The 23,410-nt window shown below is 43.1% G+C and overlaps 1 protein-coding gene and 1 non-coding gene across 4 annotated transcripts in view; both read right to left on the bottom strand.

Moving 5' to 3' along the window:
- Nucleotides 1-3,845: 3,845 nt before the first annotated feature.
- Nucleotides 3,846-23,410, bottom strand: part of FIP1L1 (factor interacting with PAPOLA and CPSF1) — a 44,777-nt gene continuing 25,212 nt past the window's right edge. For 2 of the 3 annotated variants that reach the window (XM_069977620.1, XM_069977622.1), the window contains 6 exons: nucleotides 19,644-19,670; nucleotides 18,391-18,445; nucleotides 17,367-17,422; nucleotides 10,395-10,626; nucleotides 6,207-6,362; nucleotides 3,846-4,192 (listed from right to left, as the gene is read on the bottom strand). In XM_069977620.1, the coding sequence (XP_069833721.1) occupies nucleotides 4,048-4,192; nucleotides 6,207-6,362; nucleotides 10,395-10,626; nucleotides 17,367-17,422; nucleotides 18,391-18,445; nucleotides 19,644-19,670 (671 nt within the window). In that variant the 3' untranslated portion in view covers nucleotides 3,846-4,047. The remainder of the gene's footprint in view (nucleotides 4,193-6,206; nucleotides 6,363-10,394; nucleotides 10,627-17,366; nucleotides 17,423-18,390; nucleotides 18,446-19,643; nucleotides 19,671-23,410) is intronic. The other variant, XM_069977621.1, reaches the window with a different exon arrangement.
- Nucleotides 6,522-6,628, bottom strand: LOC138797931 (U6 spliceosomal RNA). Its single transcript, XR_011364024.1, has one exon. It is a non-coding gene; the product is annotated as a U6 spliceosomal RNA (small nuclear RNA).

The raw sequence follows: 23,410 nt of genomic DNA, 5'->3' as shown, positions 1-23,410 counted from the left end.
AGGTATACAGGACCCCAAACTATACACTACAGGTATACAGGACCCCAAAAATATACCCTACAGGTATACAGGAACTCCACCAACTATATACTACAGGTATACAGCACCTTCACCAACTCTATACTACAGGTATACAGGACCCCAAAGCTATATACTACAGGTATACAGGAACTCCACCAACTATATACTACAGGTATATAGGAGCCCAAACTATACACTACAGGTATACAGGACCTCCACCAACTCTATACTACAGTTATACAGGACCTTCAAACTATGCACTACAGGTATACAGGACCCCCAAACTATATACGACAGGTATACAAGACCTCCACCAATTATACACTACAGGTATTCAGGACCCTCAAACTATAAACTACAGGTATACAAGACCTCCACCAACTATACATTACAGGTATACAGCACCAACTATACACTACAGGTATACAGGACCCCCGAACTATAAAGTACAGGTATACAGGACCTTCACCAACTGTACACTGCAGGTATACAGGACCTTCTTCAACTATACACTACAGGTATACAGCCCCCCCAACTACACATTACATGTATACAGGAGCCCCCCAACTATACACTATAGGTATACAGCCCCCCGAACTATGCACTACAGATATGCGAGACCCCTAAAAACTATACATTGTGGGTATACAGAACCCCTCCAACTATGCACTACAGGTATACACTAATTTCACTGACTAACTCAGATGAAACAATACCTTTAGCTTGGCCTCCTGGGCACCTTAGAACACATCTAATTAACACACTGACACTTTAGAGCCGGGCAGCGCCGGGTACATTTTCTAGTTTATATATATATATATATATATATATATATATATATATATATATATATATATATATATATATATATACATATACATACACACATACCTAAGGCCCTATTCCACGGAACGATTATCGTCCGTATTCTGCCGCTACGGACGATAATCGTCTCGTGGAATAGAGTGCAACGATCAGCCAACATCGTTCATGTCGGCTGATCGTTGCAGTCGCTTGTTTTTCAACATGTTGAAAAAAGAGCGACTGATATAGCGGCGATCTGCTGCCGTCGCTCCGTTGAATAGGAGCATCGGCAGCAGACGCTGCTATATCCTATGGGCTGCCTGGACGATCAGCGATCACCCGGGCAGCCCCCCCGCAGCTCTCCGCCGCCCCCTCCCGCACTCACCCGCTCGCTGTAGCCAGCTGAATAGCGGCGGCAGCGAGCGGGGAACGAGGAGCAAACGAGCGCTGAGAGACCCGTGTAATAGGCCCTTTAGCAGCATGGACCCTGGAGCTTCCCTGCAGATTATATTCTCCTCCTCACACAGCGGCTCCGGCCCCTCCCCCTCCTTCATCCTAGCACAGGAGGAAGCAACCAGAGGAGATAGTGAGGGGCCCAGGGGGAGTAAGGAGGGGGCCCTGTGTCTCTACTGCTTCCTGCCTGTGCGGGACACCAGTCAGGAGCTTGGATGGTGCAGGGAGGCTGGATGGCCGGGTCCTCCTGGATCCCTGTTTGCTAGCATCTTCCTGTTTCCTCCCCAACGGGCTGCTATGAGAGTCCGCCCTCTTCTTCCTGGCCGATCAGGTGACCCTGATTCCACCACTCCTGCGCTGCTGCTCATAGACCTCTGGCTGAGCGGGCAGCTATCAGCAGTGACTGGGGCTTCCCGACTCCAGGCAGGGACCTCGCACCTCACCAGACTGTGGGCTGCGCCTCACAGTTTGAGAAGCGCTGGTCTAGAGAACATCAGAAGAGCCAGCATTAGGCAACCGGACCAAAAATATTTGGCCTGATATAACCCATGACCCTATTTCAAATTCTTTCACACTAAACTAAGGAAAATATTCCTACTTGAATGGATCACTCCAGGAAAAAACTTATACACTGTGATATGCCTACATCAGGGACTGAACAGACAATGCATGGTTTCTATCTATGGTGTTCCCATAGCAGTGCATCGGTTTTTCCTGGAGAGTGTCTTAGGATTATCCTTTCCGAAACTGTTGAAACAAAGTAGGAAACACAGTTTTCTTAGAGATATGCAGCATCCATTCACTAATGGCAGAACATGAATCACAGTATGCCTGCAAATCTGCATTGGGTTTGTGAATAAGAAAATATAACAATCTTATACTTGCACTGCTCTAACTCTAATAGTCACTACAGAGAGACCAAGATGGAACACAGGAAGTGGGCTTTTCTAGCGAGAGAAGAAATGATTCTGGGCTGTGTAAGTACAATCTCTGAGTCTGTCTCCTACAGAAGAATTATGCTGTGCTTGAGAGGTACATCAAGGTTTACTTCCCACCTCTAACCATCCATGAAGTTTTGGACACCTGTCCTTTATGCAAATGTTTGTTTCCTACTACTGTATGTACACAGTGCTGCCTCCTGTATGGAATCCTCCCCTTCCTTTAGTCTACAGACTAATCATAATCATTAGCAGTTCATTGTTTAGTATAAGCCTTTCCAGTTCCATGCTAATTCCTTCCCAAAAACCAAACATTAAAACTACTTAATATTGGTTCGAACCTTACATTATAAAAATTGCTAATAGTGTAGGGAAACCCCTGGTTTCTTATAATGCAGAATACAATAGAAAGCATGCTAAGTTACCAGAAGTTTATAGTACTTTTACAAAACACCTAGCCAAGCCAGTGCACTAGTAAACCCCATTGCCCCCACATTATCTATAGTAGTATACTGTGTAAATCCTCCCATCAACAAAGTACCAGCCTACTCAATCCAGTTGTGTATCATGGCATAGCAGAGATTAGTAGAAGCTATTCTATGATTAACCAGACAAGTAAAAGAGAGGCAGTCCCTGTGTGGGCACTACTGACAAACAGAAGTCTTTTTTCTAGCATAAATAACCCAAAGTTTGATAACCTGTCCTGGTACTGTATCCCACCCATTCCCCTAATGACCTTGATCACCCTCCTCTACACCCGCTCCAGTTCAGCTGTGTCCTTCTTATATACCGGTGCACAAAACTGTACACAGTATTCCCTATGTGGTCTGACCAGTGATTTATAAAGAGGCAAAACTATGTTCTGATCTTTAGCCTCTATGCCTCTTTTAATGCATCCCATGATTTTATTAGCCTTGGCAGCTGCTGTCTGGCACTTATCACTGATTTAAAAGAACTCTGCAGAGTTTACATTTAAAAAAATATTTATACATTAAACTTTCCATATAAGGAAAAAAAAAACGGATTAAAAAACGTATGCAACTGTGTGTATCCGTTTTTCCATTGACTTCCATTATAAACAAAAACAAAAAAAACGGATCAAATAATGGAAGTCAATGAAAAAACGGATGCACACAGTTGCTTCCGTTTTTTGCACACAAAAAAAACGGATTGCAAAAACGTAGTGTGAACCCAGCCTAAGTGTATTTCAGGCTTTTTGTAAATTATATTTTACAGTCATGTAACTGCAAGACTCAAACCTTAAAAAAATGAAAATTTAGTTTACCGTGCATAGTGAAAACCAGCGTCTGACAGCCGTCATTGGTCGGTGAGTGTTTCACTGACCAATGACAGATCGCCGATGAGGCTGTGCCGATTAGTCCTTTGTCATACAGACATGTCACAAGTAGATCGCACAATTGTCACAAGTAGACATGTCACAAGTTTAGATCGCCCCCACTGAACTTTGGCAAATGAGGGGACTATTTCCAGGACCAATGGTCTGTGCTGTGTGATCAACTTCCAGGACCTGCCAAGCTGCCTCTGTCTGCAGGAGATCAGGTCTGTTTACTGAGGCCATATTAGATTTTAAAAACATCACACAGCAGAGTTTAATAATAAACAACAACATGAAAAAAAATCACTTTATTCTCCCCAGAAACCAGAAAAATACAAAAAAGAAAAACTGTGAACAACGTCATGCTAACAAACAAATGCTTTGATTCATAATAATCTGAAGAAAATACTTTGAAATTCTAACGCCATCCTGTCCCATGAATCAGTTTTGGTAAAAGTAATAGTAGTTTCTGCACTGGGCATGTGGTTTGCAGGTTTAGTCAGCAGACGGCTCAACGCTCTCTGGCTCTGGGGCGGGTTCACTTCCTGTGTCTTTGCCTTCTTTGCTTCGTTTGGATTTTTTGTGTTTGTGTCTCCTGTGACTGTCACCTTCTTCACTGTCATGGCGGCGCCTGCTGCTGCTAGGTAAAGAAGCATACAAGTATGGTAATAAGGTTCATGGCTCACTGACTTCCTGCACAACAATCTTAAAGGGATTATGCACAATTAGAAAAAGAACAGCTGCTTTCTTCCAGCGCCACTCTTGTCCTTAGTCGGTGTCTGATATTGCAGCTCAATTGCATTGACATGAATGGAGAAGATGCATAAAACCGCACCCAACTGGAGGACAGGGCTGGTGCTAATTTTCTTAGAAAGCAGATATGTTTATTCTAATCCTTATAACCCAATTAAATTAAACTGAGGGATAAGGTTCAACTTCTAAGCCCCAATACAAACCTTTAACAGGGCCCTAACATACGATATGCAATCTATAACAACGGTCATCAATGCTGGGTACAACTGCTGCCTGTACATCCCTTGCTTGGGTCAGGCAGTTATGTGAATATTTTCTGTGATATATTCACACTAAGTTTCTGTAACGGATCATCATTCTCATACATCTGAATGACACTGTCACTGCAGCTTATAAAAGGACTTCGGCAAGACCCATTCAGATGAACAGATTGCTATGTATGAATATATCAATAGAAGCTTGCAGCTTGTGGCCAATCAAATAGTTTGGTACAAATTTAGAGGTCTAAAAATAAGGGAAGAAAGTACATTAAAAAAAATTATAAACGGGCCAAAGTAGGAAAATGAAATAAAAGAGGATTTACTTATTCCAATATTATTGAATAACCCCCCCAAAAAAACAAACATCAAAGAACATCCCAATTGCTGAGGAACAAATTATATATAATTCTCCAAATGTATATTTTTAATCTTTATTATACCAGCAAGAACTTCCAGAAAACCCAAGCCATTCATCAAAAAGTGACTGAGAACATAATGAAACCATTCTCACATCCTACAGAATACCACATGAAGCCAACACCAGGTGGAAGAGAAGCTCACTGTATGAGCTATAACTGGTTTATCAGAAACAAGTAACACTAGACTTAACAAAAATGAAAGAAATAGAAATGTTGTTGCATTTTTGTAGAGAATTCTATAATAAAAAAACAAAACGCAGACTAAATGCCTAATGGGAAAGATTGATGAGAAGCTAGCCTAATAATAGATGAACACATACAGGTCTGTAAAAGAACTCTAGTACACCTATAAGTCATCCCCAACATTGTGAAGAGCCAACAGACCCAGTAGACACTATCGGAGAGATTAATCAAACATGGTGTAAAGTAAAACTGTCTCAGTTGCCCCTAGCAACCAATCAGATTCCACCTATCATTCCTCACAGACACAGAAAATGAAAGGTGGAATCTGATTGGTTGCTAGGGGCAACTGAGCCAGTTTCACTTGACACCATGTTTGATAAATCTCCCCCATGTTCAGATCTACAAGAATGGGCAGATAGCTAATAAAACAAGTAATAATGGTCTCCTAGCCAATGGCTGCCTGTAAAGTTATAAAAGCTTAAGTGTAAAGAAGAGATGCTAAGGTGCAGCATGCACACCTCCTCCTCTCCCCCAAAAGTTCTAACCTATACACAGCACCCTAGCTTATCAGTGGAGAACTGATCGCCTGGACCCCCTACTAATGACATGAATGGAGGATACCTTTTTGAAAGAACGGATAACCCCCGTTAAAACAACTCTGTACCCACAATCTGACCCCCCTCAAACCGCTTGTACCTTCAGAGAGCTGCTTTTAGTCCAAGATCTTTCCTGGGGTCTGTTCGGCAGGTGATGCAGTTATTGTCCAAAAAAACAACTTTTAATCTTGCAGCCCTGTGTCAAATTGGCATAGCCTAGGCTTGCAGCGCCTCTCCGTCCCTCCTCCCCTCCCTCTTCATCATTAGCAATGCCCCTAGAACAGTTCCTGTTATTCATCACCTGTGTGAACACCGCACATGAGCTGGATCAATAAGGCACCTGTGCAGTGTTCAGACAAGTAAAGAATAGAGTAAAGCCTCAATGTTAGTGTCAACAAGGCTTTGAGTAGTTTTTGCTTACATAAACATTTAGTTGATATTACCTTCTTGATGATTTATGTCGCGAAGACTCTTCCTTTTCTCGATGCCTCCTCTCTCTATGTCGCTCCTCCTTCTCTCTGCTAATTCTCTCCCTGTGCCGCTCGTAGCCTCTCTCTGTTCTCTCGGTGTACTCTTTGTACCTGTATCGCTCTTCCTCACTTTGGAGAAAGCAATAGAACAAAATAGGGTTACACAGTGCAGGAGCCAGTATCACACAGAAGGAAGTGATTTTAAGATTTTTTTATTTTCACCATTTCAATCAACAAAATGCATCTTCATAGGGCTATAGATTATTATTATTATTATTATTATTATTTTAAAATATGGAGCACTTAAAAATGTGAGTTATTCTTGTGCAGGGGCCATGCTAATCTTCTGTATCGTTTCAAATTTAGTTTATGTGCTACTGAAGCGGGCAAAGGACTATAGATTCAATAGCCATGTTCTTCATACCCGACAAATGCTGACATTTTGCCATCTACATTCAGACATTGTTAGATTTCTTTTTACGATTTATATAAATCTAAAAAATAAAAAGTCTGGACATTTGCTAACATTACACTGAATGGTTTCAACACAGAACACATTGACTGATGAGACACAAGATGGTATCACAAGAGATAGGCAACAGATGTGATCAGAGAGGGGGTTTTGCATCCCCAGCAGCCATCCCTTGATCTACTGAACTACCATTAAAGATAAAGAGTCTGAAATTGGGCCAAATGGAGTTGAGGAAGAGATAACCGCTTTCCATCTTACAGGAAAAATAAGTATTAATAAATCATGACTCCAGACAGCTTCCCAAAAAGCTGGCCTTACATGGTCTTATATGTACTGTGCCCCTTCTGTGGTGCTGACACTAGCTGCGCATGCTGCCTCCCCTTATCTATGGCCTTTTTTTAAATACATAAATACAAAACTACAATTCCCATTATGCCAAGGCAGCCAAAGCTTTAGATGTCCAGAAATAATGCGAATTGTAGTTTTGCAACAGCTGTGAAAGATTAGAGGGGCACCGAATACATAGATATGCTAACCTTTCATTAAGTTGCGGATATTGGCATTCACACTTTTGAAGATGCTTCTTTAACACAGATATCCTCAGTCTCTAAGAAGCTAAATCAAAGGTGTCAATGAACATGGCTGCCATTTCGCTTGTCAATTTTAGCAAAGAAGCCAAAAAAAAAAAAAAAAAAAAAAAAAGGTACAGCTCTAACTTGTGATTTATTTAGATATCAGCCAGTTTTAGACCTGGAGTGAAATCCTGTCTTTGTGACTCCCCTTGAGCCTTACCAGCAGATCACAGGCAGCGGGGTGGCTGTCATTGGCTCATTGTGGAAGCCCACTACTTTCTCTCCATTCAAAATTTTCCCTGTGCTGCCCTCCTCCATGCACTAGTCACTTTACACACTGTGTGTGAATATACACCTATAGATTGTTTATGGATAGATAAGCAAACTCGTGCTGGAGCAGTGATAAAATAATCCTTTTCTAGGATGCCTGCTAACTAAACATGAAATCTCGGAGTCCATCCTAACAAGGCTCTGTATACTGCCAATGATGAACATTTTGTACTGAGTCTTCCTAAGCTGTCACATCCTGGAAATTGCATTACTGCCTACAGGGTAGATACAATTCACAGTCGTAGAGGCTTGGAGATGGAGATTGAAATCCTTGCTCTATTTTGACTCCTGCAGTTCACACTAATCTGGCTCTTGATATGAATGAATCACTGCAGTACGTAATGTTGTCTAGCTGCACTGAATCAGTGTGTTCTGGCACAGGCCACATGTACTGGTTAGCCACGTCTGAGGAGTGCAGAACACCGCACATGACAACACCACAAAAGTGTTTAACAAGTGTAGTGTGTCTGCCACAGCTCTAAACAGAAAACTTATGCTGATCACATCACGTATCTTGTATTTCTCATATACAAGATATCAAAGGAAAGCACAGGACTGACCTGGGGGGGAATCAAATGTATTATGGTGTATTCAGGTCTAGACACACATCAATTTTCTCAGTAATTCTCTGTAGGGAAACGTCCCACTAAGGGCAAAGGTAACACCCTTCAGTCAACTCTTGACATGTCATAGAAGCTTGTTGGAAGTTTGGTGGGAGTCTGGGTGACGAGAGGAGGGGCCATGTTCAGCTGAGTGCTTGTCCTGATTCATTTCAGCAATTATTGAGGGGGGGGGGGGATCAGGGTAGATTGTAGGCCCAACAATTTACTTAACATATAAGTGCAGATTAGTAAGGACTTTTGCTATAGAGGCATATGCACCTATAACAGTAACTAGCACATCCACGTCAGACAAGAAAAGAAGTGCTGCAAGTAACGTACTTTATTGTACAAACCTTAATTCTACTCTTAAAATAAAGACACTGATGTGGTAAATACGTGTATGTTTTGTAAGACACCGGTATAAAGCTGAACAGGGAGCAAGACCAAACTGCAGTTCCTCCGGCCCACAACTTTAGGGCTGTCTTTAATCACGGCAAGGGCTGGTTCACTCAGGAAAAGCCATATGGCGATAGTAGGGAGAGTGGACAATTTAAACATAGGGAAAGGGGGGGAAAGTGGAGGCCTCCCTTTAGATGCCTCAGTGTTTTCATAGCTGGCTGGAGCTCAGAGAGTTGGATTGGTCTGGAAGCTATTAAGTATGTTATGGTTAACTCCTTGGGATCCAAAAGTAGGGAGCAGAAGAGTGCACCCTGAAAGGGTTAAGCAGTAATGTTCCCTTACATTCTGGAACAGAATCAAGGTGTCTGCTGAACACATGTGGGTACGGCTCCTAAACGCCACAACATACACCCAGTAATTTGTAACACAAGACACACGCCATTTACATCACAGCGACTGCAGAGGAAAAACAGGTTCCAGTCGCCAGTGTCCGAACCGCACATTGATTGTCAGTATTTACCTGACACCGCCACCTAATAGGGGTTGGCGCAGAGGGAAGGGAGGGGTAAACATAGCAAAAGTAAATGTTGTAAACAAGTAAATGTCTATCAGAAGCAACACTGACTCCTAGTGCTTAAACTGAGCAATGAGCAGGCAAACCCAGAGAAAGTCGGGTTACAGACTACCACGTGACACCTCCAACAGCTAAAAATGGGGGAGGGGTGGAAACTTGGTTTTTACATGTCAGCAAGAAAGAAAGAAAAAGAAAAAAGGAGAGGGCCAAGGGTGTAGATCTTGCTTCATGTTCTGCTATACTCACTTTGCTGCAATAATATAAATACTGGATTAAAAAAAAAAAAAAAAAAGCTGCACACATCAACTGTTCACCCCCACCCCGATGTTGGCCATACATAAGTCAGCGTAATGAGCAGCTCAACAGTGCAGCCATGCTGGATTTCAAGTCATGTCAGCCTGATGCCCACAAAAAAACATGAATTAGTATCAATGACCCTACCAGAATGGAGGTGTCATGTATACTGCAATGAAGCCCCAAACAGTATTTTGGCCGCTGTTTAATAAGTGTAATGGCCCTAGTAACATGATGCACAAATTAAAGAGGTTTTCCAGGGAAAATGCAGACAATCCTCTGCTGATCTGCACAGCCATTGCACCTCAACATACAGTACTCATTAAACAGAGCAAGAAGCAGGTGACTTCTCTGTAGCGTCTGTCCTAGGTTATTGCAGCACAGCTTTCACTGAAGTGAATGGGATCTGTGAGTGCCACAGCTCAACAAAACAGCTGATCCATGGGGTGCCAACACCGGCATCCTGTTCATAGGCCAAAGATTTTTACAATGATGTCATCTAGACTCCACAGACTACACAGGGGACGCTAGGTGGAGAGTCAGCACTCTTTTTGCAGTGATCTAAGATTCTGTTTACTTAGAATCACACACTACATCATAGGTGTCAGACTGTGGCCCTCCATCTGTTTTACAACTAAAATTCCCATTGTGCCTGGACAGCCAAAGCTTTGACTGTCCAGGCATGATGGGTATTGTAGTACTGCAACATCTGGAGAGCCACAGTTCGACACCCATGCACTACATTTTTCAATCCTCGATTTGTGTGGCCTTATGTACAGAGAGATGTCGTGTACTGGAGGGGTTTGGCACTGAAGACTTTTGAGGTTTGGAGATGCTTTCAGTTCATGAAGCCGATCAACTTGATTGATTTCCTCCTTACAATTATTTATTAAAAAAATTAAGACCTTATACACTTACCTGTTGTAAGCCCCCACGCTGGGACTGTGATCACGATCTCTTTCTCTGTCTCGATCTCTCTCTCTTGGACGATCGCGCTCTCTGTCCCTTTCACGGTCTCTGTCTCGCTCCCTTTCTCTGTCCCTATCACGATCTCTATCCTTCTCTCTCCTTGGATAGTAGTCCCATGGCTTGGAAGGTTCTACCAAACTGGACCATGGGCCTCCAGACCCAGGCATGTGTGGGAAAGAAACTGAAACAAGCCAAAAAAAAATACAGCAACACAAACATTTAATGCATCATCATAATAATAATAATGATAACAATAATAGAGACAGGACTCTAGACCAATTCCCATTAGTGCAGAACATTTTACAATTGTACTTCAGTTCCACACATCTGACTGGGGTTATTTTTGCAGCATAAGCAGGGAGTTGTACAATCCCATTCAGTTTTCTTGAACACCCCTATTTTACAGTCATGCTGAAGATCAGCTATAATAAAGTTTCAGGCACACCTGCCACCACAAGTAACTCCCCCTTCTCAGTCACATAGCTTATATCACTGTTGATTAGAGGAAGCCGGTCACCCCAGCTGCCAGGGTGAAGCCCGCCCAACCCTCTGGCGGAGCCTTTTATACTTACCCCTTCCTCGAAGTCCCGGTGCCGAGAAATCCACGTGGAAAGTCGTGCGCCCGCTCACTAGAGCCGAGTCCAACGCCCAAAAAGAATGACTGAAGCAGTCATTCTCTATGGGCATCGGGCTCATCTCTAGTGAGCGCACGCATGGCTTCCCATGGGGATTTTCCGGCGGCGGGAAGGGGTCTGGGACTTCGAGAGGGGGGGGGGGGGGTCGGTTGGGGGTCGGGCGTGCTTCACAGGTCCCCTTTAAGGGGTGTAATATGTCTGACCTAAAAGAGAATGGGCATTCCAGATGTCTATTGTTTTCTCGATCACATCTTTAAACAGCAAAACATTTGCAGACTAAAGTATCTGTGTTCAAAGCTTGACACGAGGGACAGAAGGCACTTCATCAAATAACACTACTACACACCTGACAGTTCTCAAAGATACTAGTGACCTTAAAATTGCGATCCTTTAAGGAGCTGTGGTTTGGTGGTTTTTAGTTACAATTTGGCAAAGTGTTCTTCTGTCCCTCAAGTCAAGCACAGTAAGTCACTTCTGTCTGCAGATGCCTCACTGGTCTTTAAATACTTAGATGTGATCAGTATGGAGAGTCAGGAGGCCCCCATATACATTGGAAAGTTGACAGGTGCAACTTTTCTATAAAAGGTGTATGGGGGCTTTAAGGGGCTTATCAAGGCTTAGAAAAACATGGCCACTTTCTTCCAGAAACAGAACCTTTCCTGTCCTCAGTCTGGGTGTGGCTTTGCAGCTCAGTTTTATTGAAGTGAATGGAGCTGAATTGTAATACCACACACAACCTGAGGACAGGGGCGATGCTGTTTTTGCAAGAAAGTAGCTGTGCTTTTTCCAATCCAGGACACATCCTTTAACAGTATGTAATAGAAAGGTTTAATGGCAAAGACAGCTATTATCACACATACACTATCACCAATCCACAAGTTTTTGAGCTGGTGTTAATATGAAGTTTGAAGGAACACGGCCAAGCGGGGACTGGGAAAGAATCCAAAAGTGCCATTAAACATGCAGCTACTAATCTGTCAGATACTAATGTGTCTGCCATACAGGAATGTTAGGGATTTATAAGTCTTGACCGGTCGTTTGTATCAAATTTATCCACACTCATACTGGAATCACCAGATGATACAATAGGAGGCCAGAACAGGTTCATCAAACTAATCTAAAGTGTGGAGATAATAAGAGTGGCCATGAAACTGAAGAAAGAAGTGGACCAACTCCAAATCTTAGTTTATATAACTGTAGAGATTGCATGCATATACAACATTGTATGTATAGTGTATTTCTACTTAAGGACATACGCATCTTACAGACGCTCTACAGAGGACGGCTGATTGTTTTAATAGGTGATGATGATGCTGTGCCATCATGCTGACAGGGGAGCAGGAAACACATCTTACCCTTAACCAGAAAAGGAGTCAGGGAGTCTGCTGCTGCAAACCTGAATTTTCATTATAATTTTACACACAGTGGGGGAGATTTATCAACAGGGGATTTTTCTAGATGTGGTCTATTTCTGCTTTGGCAAGAATAGACTGGTAGATTTAAAGTGCAATTTACTATCAGGGATAAGCCTGGTCTATTTTCTGTGGTGCTGATTTGTTTGGCTCAGAATTGTCTCTGAATCGTCTCATTGGCCCTAGTTCGCCTCCTAGGTAATGAGCATTTTCTTTTCCCTTTCTTTTCCAGATACCAGTATGCAGAGGATTACGGCGGAGTCATTTGGACTACGTCAATGACCAGCGGACTTTACTGTTCAATAAAATAGTCAACGAGGAGTGTGGGGGTGTTTTTATTTGATTAAAAACATTTTCTCAGTGTGTTGTGTTTTCTTTCATTTCTCTACAGACTTAGTAGTGGAAGCTGTCTGATAGACGGAATCCATTACTAAGTCGGGGCCTAGTGTTAGCTGGTATAAAATGGCTAACACTAACCCCCTATTATTACCGCAGTACCCAATGCCACCAGGGGTACTGGGAAGAGCCGGGTGCCAGTGGTCCCGGAGCGTCAAAATTGACCCTTACAGGATCCTGGGAAAGCTGGGTGACCTTCAGCATGGGCATGGGAGTTACAGTCTGGCTCCCAGGGACTTAACCCCCTGGGTACCAGACAGTTCTGGCACTGCACCTGCACCAGCAAGGAGGGGGGTTAAGTGCCCCCTTCCTTGCTGGGGCAGATGCAGTGCGATCTCCATGGGGGAGGGGGGGTTGATGCTAGGGGCTGGGGGTTACCTGCTGAGTCTTAGCGCCGCCCCCGTGACGATAAGCTCCGCCCCCGTGACGATAAGCTCCGCCCCCGAAATGACGCCAATTTCGGGGTGGGACTTACCGTAGCGGGGGCGGAGCTTACCTGGACATTCGGGGACTGCTGCCAACTGCTGAAGAAGACTCAGCAGGTAACCCCCAGCCCCTAGCATCAACCCCCCCCGCCCCCATGGAGATCGCACTGCATCTGCCCCAGCAAGGAAGGGGGCACTTAACCCCCTACCTTGCTGGTGCAGTGCCAGAACAGTCTGGTCCCCAGGGGGTTAAGTACCCTGGGAGCCAGACTGTAACGCCCATGTTGGAGGTCACCCAACCTTCCCAGCATCCTGTAAGGGTTAACCTTACAGGATGCTGGGAAAGCTGGGTGACCTCCAGCATGGGCATGGCAGTTACAGTCTGGCTCCCAAGGGCTCAAGCCCCTGGGAGCTAGACTGTAACTTTTGTGCCTGGATTTTAAACTTCCCGCCCAGAAGCAGACTGCTCTCTGCTTTTGGCTGGGAAACCCTGTAGGCAGGGAATCCCGGCTTAATTAAGGGGATTCCCTGCTCCTGTACTGCAAGGAGGGGTGCGCTAAGCACCCCTCCTTACTGTACAGCTCCAGGGGGTTAGTAGTGATGCTGCTGCATCACTACTTCACCCTTTACACTCCGTGGACCGGGTGCACTGCACCCGACCCACGGAGCAAACTCACTCCACAGTATAGGCGGTGAAATAGACCACCTCTAGTGTGGAGTTAGTTTACGACACATGTGCGACTATTTTAGATAGTCACACATGATAAATCATGCCTACTTTCAGCAGTAAGCTGAAGTAGGCATGATCAGTCTATGTTGGGGAAAAGTCGCAAACTTTTGCGCAGCTATGCGGTTGGTCAAAATTTTGCGACTTTTCCACTCCAAAAAAAAGGTGTAAATGTTTGATAAATCTCCCTAAGTATTCCTAGTACAGTATATACCTATCACATGTCAGCTGGCGTCATGACATTACTAATTGTTCTGTGACTTTGAAACACTTTGTTATTTTGTACCTTAAATAACTACGTTTTATTAAATAAATGTTACATGGCCCGACTATCACCTGAATGAGCATTCATAGCTTGTTCCCACCTGATGAACGCTGCTCATTACAGTGCAGCACTGTAGATGTAGGTGGTGTGGTGGCAATGCTTATAGAGACACTTGTCATAACAGGAAGCACATTATGGTGCGCCAAGTAGACACGTTTCATTTGTACAGTTTGGGATCTAGCATGGTCACTTTCCTGAAAATTCTTATTCCAATATAGAACCTGCCATAGTATTTTGGTAGCTCTCCACAATGCCAAGGCTGCTTACGCCTTGATTAAACTAAACGACAATGAGAGAGTTAAAAATGACAAGTTTAATATCCTATAAGTGTACATCTGCCAATAGTCAAATTCCCTAAACAGGGAATGCAGCCAGAAATAGCAAGCAGCAGCTGGATTTGCTGGCCCACTAATTTCCTTGACTTGTCATGATGTCAACAAGATGTGTAGTGTCTTCTGGGGATCTACATGTATCCAATCTAAGAGATTTTGGTCAATCTAGGAGTCTTCTCAAATATTAAGGCGTTTGTGCTTAGATGAGAACCTCACTTGTATGAGAAAGAAAAACATTCAACTTGTTCTGGACTAAGAACACCACACAGGGACTGGACTGGTCAGTGCATGGATTTATATGGCATGTTACCAGGAGATAACACCTTTTAACAATCATGCTGTACACTGATAAAAGACTGCAAAAATTCTAAAGCAAAGAGGGCAAGGACACCTTTAGGTTATGGTCACACACTGTACTTTTTATAAAAAAGAACGGCCATTGTTTTCAATTTACACGATGGGCGTTCTTTTCATAATGCAACGATTTGCATTGAAGTCAATGCAAACCACAGCCGTTGTTTTACACAATGTATTAAACAATGGCCGTTGTTTGCTACGGCTGCTGAAGTGATGATCATGTCAATTATTTCCGGCTGTTGTCCATAGACTTCAATGCAATTTTCATTAAAAACAACAACTGTTGTTTGATACTCAAGACAACGGCCGTACCTGCATTCTTCTGAAAGCTGTGCCACAACTGTCCTCAGTTTGTGTATGGTATTGCAGCTCAGTTCCATTAAAGTGACTCTGTACCCACAACCTGCCTCCCCAAAACCGCTTGTACCATCAGATAGCTGCTTTTAATCCAAGATCTGTCCTGGGGTCTGTTCGGCAGGTGATGCAGTTATTGTCCTTAAAAACAATTTTTAAATTTGCACCCTGTGCCAAACTGGCATGGCCTAGATTGTCTGTGCATTAGGCTTGCTCAACCTCTCTGTCCCTCCTCCTACCCTCTTCACCATTAGGAATGCTCCAGGCAGGTTTTCTACTATTCATCACCTGTGTGAACACTGCACATAGGCTTGATTGTTAAGGCACCTGTGCAGTGTTCACACAAGTGAGGAATAGGAGAATACCTTTCTGGAGCATTCCTAATGGTGAAGAGGGTGGGGAGGAGGAGGGACAGAGAGGCAGTGCAAGACTAATGCATAGACACTCTAGGTCACACCAGTTTGACACAGGGCTGCAGGTTTAAAAGTTGTTTTTCATGACAATAACTGCATCACCTGCTAAACGGACCCCAGGACAGATTTTGGATTAAAAGCCACTATCCGAAGGTACAAGTGGTTTGGGGAGGACAGATTGTGGGTACAGAGTTGCTTTAACATGAGTAAAGCAGAGTTGACAAACCTCCTGGGGACAGGTGTGGCACTCTTCTGGGAAGTTTTTTTTTATTCTGGATAACCCCTTTAAATGTTATAATCATTAGAAGGACTTATCCAGGATAACAACAAACATGTCACACCAGTAAGACTTATCCCCTATTCACAGGGCAGGGAATAAGCATAAATGCAGGAAGTCTGACTGGCACTTCTTGTTTTTTGACTCTTATCTTTCTTAAAGTCCTGTGTATCCCAGGCCATCTGAGAGCTCACAGAGAAGGCAGTCATGTGACTGATGGACATAGTGAGCCGTGACTCTCCGTACTGGCCAGAATTCCTGTGTTTAGTCTGTTTTTTTGGTTTTTTTTTCAACCTGCACAAGTCAGAAAATCTGCCTTCAGGAGGCTGGGCCTGGATTTCTGGTAAGTACAGCTTTGTTTTACAGCATGATAAAAAAATAATGAATGTAAATTGCAAACTTGCTTTATATCACATCTACTGTTGATTTAGATTTTGAAAGTTATAATGACAGTGACTCTTTAAAACCAAATGCAAAAATCTATTATTCTTCATAAAACACTAAAAATACACAGAGGTTTCTATGTCTATAGCCTTTTATGAATCAGCCAGAATACGAAAGATTCCCAATCAGCTAGGAGAGACAGTTTAAAGGGAAACTAACAGCAGTTTACAAGACTGTACAGGCCCTATTACACCAAACAATATCCGGCCATACTTGGCCGATTATCGTTTGATGTAATAGTGCATTTTAAAAGACCACGATCAGCTGACATGCATGATGTTGGCTGATTGTTGCCTTTTAACATGTTGAAAAATCAAGTTAACGACAGTGATGGTCTGCGGTCTATTGCTCTGTGTAATAGGAGCGGCGGTGGCAGACCGCCGTTGACTTCAATGGGCAGCCCGGACAATCTGTGTACTAGCACAGATAGCAAGCTGGGTAACAGGACGAAGCGAGTGCAGACCTGACAAGTCGTTTCCTCTTTAATATTGTGCCGTGTAATGTTATGTTTCCATGGCTCCAGGGACATTGATAATTAAGGTAATTTTCTCACCATCATGCTCAGTGCCATCTTTGGTTTAATTAATATAGATGGTTTTGGGCTCAGGAGACAGGACTAGCACCATCAGTGCAGTTGTCCACCTTCTTGCCCACTCGAGTGCTTGTCACTAAAAAGTGCAAGATGGTGGAACTGCAATTCTCAATGTAAATGATATCCGACCACACACACAAAACAAACATACATCAACACTGACTTCTTAAAAGCTTGTATTAAACCATAGTACAGGGAACATCTAACATCAGGAAAATCCATGTACACTTACCACTACCGTAAGGGAATGCTGGTGTGGACCGTCCATCATATCCAGAAGAATGGCCGCTATAAGCAGAAAGTACACATAAGTATCAATATACAACTAGATGTAACAATTCTATTTAAAAGTAACACATTAAGGGTGCGTTCACACCTACAGGATCTGCAGCAGATCTGCAGCAGATTTGATGCTGTGTTCAGTTATTTAAATGAAATCTGCTGCAGAAAATCAGCTGCAGATCCTGTAGGTGTGAACGCACCATAAAAGAGTTTTCTGTGAATTTCATTCTGTATGAACCCAAAGCTCCTGCATTAATGTGGTCTAGATAGATAATTTATTTACAACATCTTTCCCAGTGAACACAATAAGGCCATAGTGACACTTTATATCTCTTACATTCAGTAGTCGGGTACATAAAAGCATTTGCACAGAAAACCTGAATATGTCTATCTTTAGAAGGGAGTATATCCCGTCATATTCTTTACAGTAAGTGTTGCCAAGTTCAATTCAAGATATGTACAAATCACAACAGGTTATAAGGAGAAAAAAAAACAGAGAAGTCTTTTAACCATGTGTTTCGTGGTCAGAAAGGCAACAAACAGGAGGTATGAACAACTCAAGTGCTATCCACAGACACTGCAGAGCCTGGCACGTTACTACATCACACAGTGCAGAAAGCTGCAGGAACTTCCAGAATATATTACATCACACTTCTCAGCAATAACACTCCTCCTACTGAAGCAATGCCATTCAGTGCCAGCGCAGACCGAAGTACTGCATTCTGGGAACTAGAGTCAGAATACCACAGCACTAACTATACCATCATATATAGTTATTAAGCCAAATCCAGGAATGGAACGAACAGAAAGCAACAAAATCAGCAATAAATCCTCTATGCTTCACAACCTGGGTGTTATGAACAGTGGCTCTCAGGCAAGGGTGTTGCAGCCCCCACAGATGTTAGGGTTTTTTCTGGTGATTATGACCACTAATGATTTATTTTGTGAAAAAAGTAGGAAAACAAAAAACATACCTTTCTATGGTTGGTATAAGAGATGGTGGTGGTCCACCATGTGGGGGAGGGAAACCTAAAACAACAACATGTTGGGTTACCGTATAGCAATTGCCATGAATCTGAGTAATGTCTAATAATGTTAGTGCATTCTGGTTATTTTACAGACTAACGTGAAATCTATATTTAGTAAGATTCACCTTTAAAACCCCATGCTTGTAGTATACATCGGTAAACCAGCCAGCCAGTATGCTGGCATACACCACAGCATATCACAAATGAATCCAGTGTTTTTATATGTACTGAACATAGTGTAAGGGTGCCTTCACACGTACAGTATCACAGCAGATTTCATGCTGCGAGTTCCGCTGGAATATGCTGCACTGTTAGCCACTACCTACTTGACCCAGCAGGTGCCAGGCTTTAATAAGCGGATATATTACCTTCCCATGCATCCGCCTGTTTCTCCAGCTTTCTGCGATGGGATAGTGCACTGACTTGCTGAGTGGGACACTTGCTAGCCAGGAGCGTGAACAGGTAATGTATTAGCCCAGCAGCGGTGGGTTAAGCAGGCAGGGGTTACATTCTCGCAGTGGAATGAAAGAATGTAGGCTGTAGAGCCATAGGGAATAACACCACAGAGTATCGCAGTGGACTTCACGTGAAATCTGCTGCGATACTGTACGTGTGACATTAAACGCAGACATGCTTTTGATATACGACTTTGTCATAGATTACATTGATTTGCTGCAGACATAGATCTTCTGTCCCCTCACTCACACCATAGAGTATCATATGAGACACAGCTTCAGGCTGTGTTCATTTCTCTCTGTCAGCTGTTACAGGCAGAAGGGGCAGTCTACACTCAAACAGGATAGACAGTGTGTGTGTCACGGGAGTCATAACACTGTAGCTGATAACTGCATAGACTCACCTACTCTATCACTGTAATGTATGGATTCAGTCAAGCCGGGAATACTGGAGGTGAAAGGGATTCAGTTACAATAACACACATCTCCTGAGGACAGCTGTGCCGCTGTCGTTGCTAGGAGGAGGCCATGCATTTTAAAAGTCCTGCATAATCTCAGCTAGGTCCGAATGACATACGGGCTCAAAAATACATTTGTAATATGCTCATGTAAGGCTGACCTAAAGCAGAATGTGAATGTGAATGTGGCCCAACAGAACATAACATAATGCAGCAGGTTCAATACACTACCAGATCTGCAGGAAACAGGGTTGGGTTTACAGACCACTCACATATAGTAACATACCTGGAGGTGGCACTGTTATGGGAATTCCTAGGGAAAAAAATAAGCAACATCATTAATTCAACTGAAATTAATCTAGATCATTACCTCCTTGAATTCCATCCTTTAGGATGCAGTCACATATGCAGTTTTTTTTGTTAGCCAAATTTAGTTGCGAATACAAAAGAGAGGAGAATTATCAACCTGTTCTTTCCTGCTAGCTTCGGCTCCAAAACTGCAAATGTGATTGCAAGCCTAAGTCATTTCCCATAATGCTACAGAACATCTAAATAATGAATGGTGCCAATCTCTGCACAGACAGCAATCTGACCAGTTGTAAAGGAAAAGAAGTGTTTAAGCAACTCCATGTGCAGACACAACAGTGCTACTAATAACATACATGATCATTTTTCAGCCACCTTGAGTCTACAGACCATGCACATGCCACAAGTTATCCAGAATCAATGTGAGATCATTCGTGATTCATTAGAGAAAATCATTTACAATTACAATTGTTTTCCAAGCAACATGAGTTTACCACTATTTCTTTCCATTTTTTTCAGATTTTTTTTGCATTTAATATACATAAATATATATCAATAAGTAGACATGTATGGGCTGGTTCCATTGAGTGGCAACCACTAGCAAATTGTGGCTGTGGAGGCAATCCGCTCATCATCCTACATCTCATTTCCAGTTGACATAATTTGGTGAGGAGAAGCCACATACAGTTTCTTTAGTTCAGTTGTCAAGCAATCAACACTGTGCCCTAAAGAAGTAAACAGTAATCTGGGGACAAGATGCAGTTAAGTATTCCCCGAGATCCTACTGGATGTATCACAAAGTAAGAACTCCTCCTTCCCTCTGTTACATGAGCCTCATTACAATACTCTTGGAAAAGCATGTAAAGCATCTCAAGTGATGTTCACACTAATCTCTAGATCCACGTTTTTGGCCCAGAATAAGTACTGATGTAATGTCTACAAAATAGACAGTGCCTTGACCTCACCAGACCAGTGCTAAATAGATCAGATGAAACAAAGCAATAAAGCAATTTCTAAAATAATCTACTTGTGCTAGCAACCAGTTTACCAGTGCTTCAATACTTCAAACACTGAACTACAGGATAACTACCTATAGGTGGTACTAGACCAAGTGTTCCCTCTAAATGAGAACTAATTTGTATATCCCTCCCAGGGAGCACTGCCTGTAAGATTACCTACACCAGCTAGATCACCAAGGAGAATCACTAGAAGTCAAGATTAAGGGTAGCTTTACACATACGGGATCCGCAGCAGACTTAATGGTGTGGATCCGCAGCAGATTTGATGGTGCGGATCCGCAGCAGATTTGACTAAATAACTAAACTTAGAATTAAATCTGCTGTGGATCCTGTACATGTGAACGCAACCTTAAGAGGGTTTTCAGGCAAAATTTATTGATGATCTGTTCTCAAGTAATGGTGCGTTCACACAGGCAGATTTATCTGACCGATTTTTGAAGCCAAAGCCAGGAACAGACCATAAACAGGGAACGGGTCATAAAGGAAAGACTGAGATTTCTCCTAATTTCAAATCCGATCCTGGCTTTGGCTTCCAAAATCTGTCAGATAAATCTGCCTGTGTAAATGCACCATTAAAGGCATCAATATAAGATGGGTGGGTCGTCCATACCTGGCATGCCCATTGATCAGCTGCTTACCAGAGCTGTGGCACAGGTATACTCTAAGAAACAGACAGCTCTGTACAATGTATAGTGGCCAAGCTGAGTTACTGCAGCTCATACCTCATCCTTAAGTAATGAGCAGTGCTGTGTATCAGGTGTTGGGAACCCACTGATCTGATATTGATGACATATCTTTTAAATTTTGCCTAAAAAAAATCTTTAAACTAAAGATAAGTACTTCCATTACACTGCAGTACAACATTTTCAAGGTAAGACCCTTTTATTAAACAGGGCAATTCCCATATACAAGCTCTCCACATTAAAGAATAACAAATCCCCAGAAAACTACTGCACAATGCACTCCAAAACCTGCTTGTTCTTTGTTTTTTATTATTCCCCACTGGGAAATAGCAACAGAGATAATTTTGTTAACCTCATATATGACTTATCACCCCCCATCTGTAATACTATTTATACTGGGCTTGTGCTCTTCTCTCTCAGCAATGTGGGAAGCTACTTGGCATCCTGCTATGACTAATCCATTAGGTTATAGTATTAGCTTTACCTGTAAAGGGCCTATTACACGGGTCTCTCAGCGCTCGTTTGCTCCTCGCTCCCGGCTGCCGCTATTCAACGCGGCTGCAGCGAGCGGATGAGTGTGGGAGGGGGGGCGGCAGTGAGCTGCGGGGGGGGGGGGGGGGGGGCTGCCCGGGTGATTGCTGATCGCCCAGGCAGCCCATAGGATATAGCAGCGTCTGCTGCCGACGCTCCTATTTAACGGAGCGACGGCAGCAGATCGCTGCTATATCAGTCGCTTGTTTTTCAACATGTTGAAAAACATGCGACTGCAACGATCAGCCGACATGAACGATGTCGGCTGATCGTTGCACTCTATTCCACGGGATGATTATCGTCCGTATTCGGACGATAATCGTTCTGTGGAATAGGGCCTTAAGGCTAGGTTCATACTGTGTTTTTACTGTCCATTCAACATGTAAGTTTGAAGAGGAAAAAACTGATAGTGTTGTAAGCCATACTGCAGTATCCATTTTCCATTGACTTCCGTTATTTAAAAAAAAAAAAAAAAAAAGGATCAAAACTACTTGATCACATCTTTCGGTACATTAAAATTAAATGTGCAGAAGCAGATACAATAAAACAGAAAACAGATGCAAAGACAAATTGCGAACCTGGCCTTATACTTGAAATTAGACATCTAACAATCTCTTTGAAGCTGTGTTCACGCTCCCATAAGAGGCTTCTTCAGAGATTGTGCCACATTTGACAGGAATAATGCAGCACACAGCACTTTCCTTCCCATCAAAACAGACACTACTGTAGATTAGGATGCTGCCAGCACCTGTTGTGTGATAGACCCTGCACAGTGCTGTCACTTCTGTTAATGATATAAGCTGCAGGTATGTGTTCATAGCTCTATTATATGGCCTGACCTTATGCTGGAAATCACTGCCAATCTCTTAGACCCGTGCTAATCTGCAGAGGCTTTACATGGCTTAAAGGGGTTATCCAGCGCTACAAAAACATGGCCACTTTCCCCCTACTGTTGTCTCCAGTTTGGGTAGGGTTTTGAAACTCAGTTCCATTGAAGTAAATGGAGCTTAATTGCAAACCACACCTGAACTGGAGACAACAGTAGGGGGAAAAGTGGCCATGTTTTTGTAGCGCTGGATAACCCCTTTAAGCATTGAGCAGTGGGTGCTGCACTAACAATCACTGGATTGTGGGTGGCCCTTTGCAGTCGCAGTGGATGCAAACTCCCTATTAGACAGGGAGCTATCCTGCTGCTGATTTTTTGACGGGTCAAAATGACACAGTCAGTCAAGGAATGATATTTGTTTATTCATTTGCAGATCTCTATCTCCTTTGTGCCGGCCTTTCCAATATCCACAGAGGGGCGGAGTTACAGTGGTGATGTGGGCGGGCTAAACAATGCTGCAGCTGAAAAGCCCCACCCAGCTAAAAGATCACTTTTTACTGGTACAATATGATATAAAATTAGGGCGGGTTCACACGCGCTTTTCCGCCGGCTCCATAGACACCATTCTATGGGCCGGCGTATTCCGCGATTCGCTAAAAGAAGTGACATGACACTTCTTTCAGCGTAT

Source organism: Dendropsophus ebraccatus, chromosome 7, assembly GCF_027789765.1.
Source record: "Dendropsophus ebraccatus isolate aDenEbr1 chromosome 7, aDenEbr1.pat, whole genome shotgun sequence".
Lineage (NCBI taxonomy): Eukaryota > Metazoa > Chordata > Amphibia > Anura > Hylidae > Dendropsophus > Dendropsophus ebraccatus.
Note: the sequence above shows the minus strand (reverse complement) of the source record. Positions and strands in the feature narration are given on the sequence as shown.